Consider the following 4,954-nt stretch of genomic DNA (forward strand, 5'->3'; position numbering starts at 1 on the left):
CACTTCTTTTCATTATATTTTTTCCTTAATTTTCTCTCCTTTTTCTTTCTCTGCAACCCCCCTTTGTTTTTGATGTGATTCTTCACCCTATCTTCAAAAACCCTTTTTGTCAAGATAGAAAGCTCAAAGCTCACTAACCATGGTTTTCTCATCTCTTCCAAGCTATCTTGATCCACCTAATTGGCAGCAGGTAATTGCTTTTCTTAACTAGTAATATTTTCCCAGATTTTCTTTTCTTTTCTTTCTTTCCCATATAGGTTTTTCCCTACAAAAATACCATTTAGAGATAAATAATATTCCTACCCTTTTTTAATCTTCACTTGAATATACCATTTATTTGATCTCCTACGAATATTGATATTTTTACTTAAATTTTTTTCTTTGAATTCAGCGGCCACCATTTCTTCAGCAACCTGGAGTTATCACTAGCGAGAATCATCATAATTCTCAGCTTCCACCACCGGCGCCACCATCTGCTGCTGGTGGTGCAGGTGGTATTAGGCCTGGTTCAATGGTGGAACGAGCCAAGCTAGCTAAAATACCACACCCTGCGTCAGCTCTCAAGTGCCCTCGATGCGAATCAACAAATACTAAATTTTGTTACTTCAACAATTACAGTCTTTCACAGCCTCGCCACTTTTGCAAGACCTGCAGACGATACTGGACTCGCGGAGGCGCCTTAAGGAACGTCCCGGTCGGTGGCGGTTGTCGAAGAAACAAACGAAGCAAAGGACGTAAAAGATCAAAGTCCCCATCGGTAACATCTGAACGCCAAACCGGGTCAAGCTCATCTGCCACTACTATCAACTCTAATGGTTGCACTGAAATGTTAAGCCACGTGAACCCAGCAGCAGCGCCACAGTTGCCTCCATTGGCCCCTTTACATCATCTTGGCGACTATAATTCTGGTGATATTGAGGTAACTTTTGGCAATGAAACTAGAATAATGAGCTCAAATGGTGTTGGATTAATGTTACCAGATTGGAGATCAGCGCAACAAGTTCAACAATTTCCGTTTTTAACCAGTTTGGATCACCCTCAAACTGGGTTATATTCATTTGTAAATGAAACTATGGAGCCAACAGGTTATGCCGGTCAGCAGCAGCTGCTTGGGTCTAAGCCATTGGAGAGCACGATAACCGAATCGTCAGCTGTTAAAATGGAAGAAACTCCATCTCCATGGTTGAATCAATCAAGGAATTTTCTGGGGAATTCAGGAAATGATGATCAATACTGGTTTGGTGGTGGTGGTAATCCATGGACTGATCTTTCTGGTTTCACCTCTTCTTCCATAACCCATTTCTTTTGATTTTCTTTTATTATATTTCCTTCCACCCCAAAACCCAATCCAATCTTTGCTTTCTTTTGCTTAAATTATCTACAGGTTTCATCAAAGAGAAATGAAGTCATAGATAAGGATTTTTTTCAATAAACAAATATGCTAACTTTTGCAAAATTCAAGGTTTCCAAGTTGATGATGATGAGAAAGTGATGATGGATAGGAAAAGGAATGGACTGAAAGAAGACTATTATTAGTTTAGAAAATGGTAAATTTCAACTCTTGAAAATTATTTGCTGTTGTTCATTTTATTTTTCTTGTGTTTCTATTATTGTAATGTGGTAAGAAATTGTGTTATGTGTATACTAATGGAGAGAGAGTTTTGGTATTTGATATGAAGATTGTAGATTAAATTGTGTAAGTGATCATTTGCTTTAAAATTGATATGTGAAAAATGAATGTATTAAAAGATTCGAACAACTTTTCATTAAAAAATTTGGAGAATTAGTTTGGTTAGTTACTATAATCATGATGTGGAATTCAATAGATTTCTCTTGGATAAATTTTAAAATTACACATCAACTTTAATCTAATGTGTAATGTTATATATAAAATTTAATTTTATGTAATTTTATAAATAAAATTTTATTTTGATTCGATTTTCATAAATTTTCAATATCATTATTGATCTAACACCATTTTAAGTTTATATGTGGCATACACAAATAATTATATTTATCCAAATTAAAAGTAAATTGATATTTCTTTAAATGTGTATAATTGAATCAAAATCAAAGTTTCATGCATTTTAACCATAATTAAATTAATTAAATCAAAAATAATGTATCAAATAGAAGATTAAATTAAAATTCATGTCCCTTTTTCTTTTCATAAACTTTGTTGGATACCTTTATATCAAAGACATGTATTTTGTAAGAATTCAAGAATTAATCTAGTTAGTTCTTATAAGGACTTTTAATGGTCATGTTTGTAGGCTTGATGTGCTGCATTAAATATCACTGAAGTTCCAAAATGATAGATATTAATCAACGTTTCTTAGTTGAACATTGTTATATATATATATATATATATGAGTTAGAATATAAATGTATTTTATCTTATCATTAACATCTTTAAACGTTTCATTAAAAAACTAAGAAATAATATATATACAGATAAATAGATAGATAAATTTCACCATCTTTAACATAAAATTAACTAAATCAAATTACATCATTTATAACATTTCATTAAATTAATTTTTATATGCCTCATAGTTTTGACCAAAATATCATATAAAAAAACTTTTTTTGGCTATATTTGATTCAAAATAGATTGTTCAAGTGTAAACAATACAAACTCTTGGTGCTCAAATCTATTGAAAGCAGTCCAGTAGATATTTTAAAATAAAAGAAAGTAGTATAAAAAAGTTCAATCCGTTGAAAGCAATCCTAATATTAGTAGAATTTTTAAAATCAGGTTTAGAATTTTAATAATTAAGTAAGACAAAATTATAAACTTCAAAATCCTTTTCAAACTATAAAGTTAATATTGATGAACTCAAAAAAAAGTTAAATAGAACAATATTTTAAATTTTTAAAAAATTGAAGCAATACAAGAATGAGACAAGAAGAAGAAGAAGCAAGACAAAAACAATATATATATAACAACAATAACAACAAGGTACGACGATAAAACTAGAATAAGTAGAAGATGAACAATATTTAAAACATGCATTAATATTAATATAGGTGAAGGTTATCACTCACCTTAAATAATAAAATCACAAACCCATATTATTTAATTAGTTTAAATAATATTAATATAGGTGAAGGTTATCACTCGTTAACTTGAGAGTTAGTCCAATTAGTACATATAATCACCCTAAAAGCTGGCAAACTGGATTCATGTTTGAATATTACAAACTATGATCATCATCATCGTACTTAATTAGTTTAGTTAATCATCTTAAGAGATAATATTAACAATTAATAAATGTTGGTTGTAATGGTAAAATATATTACATTTTTTACCCAAGAGAATTCAAGTTTGAATCTTAAAAATTGATGATATTATTAAAAAAAGACAATCACAAACTTCGTAAAAATTTAACAATTGTAAAATAACCTGAAAAACACATTGATTATACCAAAAGGGAAAGGAGATTTTATATTATTTTGGAAGGTAAACGTAAAGCAAGATACGAAGGAACGATAATACGAAGTCCTAAAACCGAAAACCAAAAGCAGTAGCTGAACCCAACTACTCGAACAACAAGCAAAAACATAGACTAAATAACAGCATCCCGAACCCATGCCAATGATACCCTGATCATAAAACAGCATAGAAGAAGCAAAAATACAACTCAAAATGTGAGACGCCAGCTAGGAGAGGTTGGAACAACACAGCATCAGAAAACAAACAGGACCCTTACTAAAATACCGTTAACAGGTCATTACACCGGTTCACTCCCGCTTTATCAAGCCTATCCGCCTCCTCTTATCATTTCAATATACATTATCATTAAAATTACCAAAATGAATTTATTTGTTTGAATTTTTCAATATTTTATTTTATTTAACACATTAACATCAATGTAAAATAAAAAAAATTAAACTTCACAATATCGTTTTTATTTAATTTAATATATTTTATATATTTTATATTATTAAGAATATTTATATATTTTTACAAAATTAAAGTCAAGCTAGAATTTTTTGTTCAGAGGGACCGAAAGAAAATTTAAAGATCTTGCAAGGGCCAAAGCATGAATATTGTATTAAAACATCTTAAATTAAATGATAAAACTATTATGAGGACTAAAAGGGTAATTAACCCATTTGAGCAAGGGGTTAGTTCTTGATTAATGACATGCCTATTTCGTTGTTTTTAGGGTTATTATTTTATCCAGGAATTTTTTAACTTCACGAGCTGTGTTCAATAAATGACACATGTTTGTTTTTATTTATTTTCATTTTAAATATTTCCCAAGGATGCATGACATTATTTCATCTTTGTAAATGCATCAAATAATTTTCTTTATTTTCATATTATTTATTTTTAACATTATTATTATTATTCTTTTAAAATTATATTTATCTCATTCTAAAATCTAAAAATTAAATTTTATTTATCTAAATAAAATAGTTCCAAATACCAACATTAAAAAATTTTAAAATTATCAAAGAGTTTCATCCAAAGTTTGAAACCCATCCTAGCTAAGAGAAGCAAATATGATGATTGAAATAGGTATGGTTTCCAAGGCATCCTTTATTTAGGCCGAAACAAAGCAAATAGGGCCTTTATTTTCTTTCTCGAGTGGGCATGCTTTTTGTTTCATCACAACTTCAAGTTTGAACCCTAAAGTAATTTCATTAAATAGTAAGTGGGGGCACTCAGGGATCAGATCAGTATCTCAGTTCCCACTTTAATCATCTTTATTGCCAATTTCCCAAATTCCGAGATGTCTGTTGGCCTCACTTTTTCAGGAATTTTATCCTGTGCTTTGTTATTTTTATTTTTATTTTTTTACCCGGAAAGCAAAGTAAAATAAATCATAATAAAGAAAAAAACAATTTTAACTTTGTCTTCAATGCATCTTTGTCCGTGCCCATGCCATGCATACTTTTTCCAACACCCCTACACCACCCAACAGCTCTCTTCATTTTAACTACT

General features: G+C 30.0%; 1 protein-coding gene across 2 annotated transcripts; it reads left to right on the plus strand.

Annotated features, from left to right (window-relative positions):
• On the plus strand, positions 1-1,700 carry LOC105771320 (dof zinc finger protein DOF3.6). 2 transcript variants are annotated; one of them, XM_012592742.2, is made up of 3 exons: positions 1-190; positions 392-1,274; positions 1,385-1,700. In XM_012592742.2, exons 1-3 carry the CDS (start codon positions 140-142, stop codon positions 1,402-1,404), a joined length of 954 nt encoding a protein of 317 aa, XP_012448196.1. In that variant the 5' UTR covers positions 1-139; the 3' UTR covers positions 1,405-1,700. The 2 variants fall into 2 exon arrangements, with proteins under 2 accessions (XP_012448196.1, XP_052486861.1); XM_052630901.1 differs by having other exon boundaries at positions 392-1,700.
• The last annotated feature ends 3,254 nt before the right edge of the window (positions 1,701-4,954 follow it).

The sequence above is a fragment of the Gossypium raimondii genome, chromosome 5, assembly GCF_025698545.1.
Source record: "Gossypium raimondii isolate GPD5lz chromosome 5, ASM2569854v1, whole genome shotgun sequence".
Lineage (NCBI taxonomy): Eukaryota > Viridiplantae > Streptophyta > Magnoliopsida > Malvales > Malvaceae > Gossypium > Gossypium raimondii.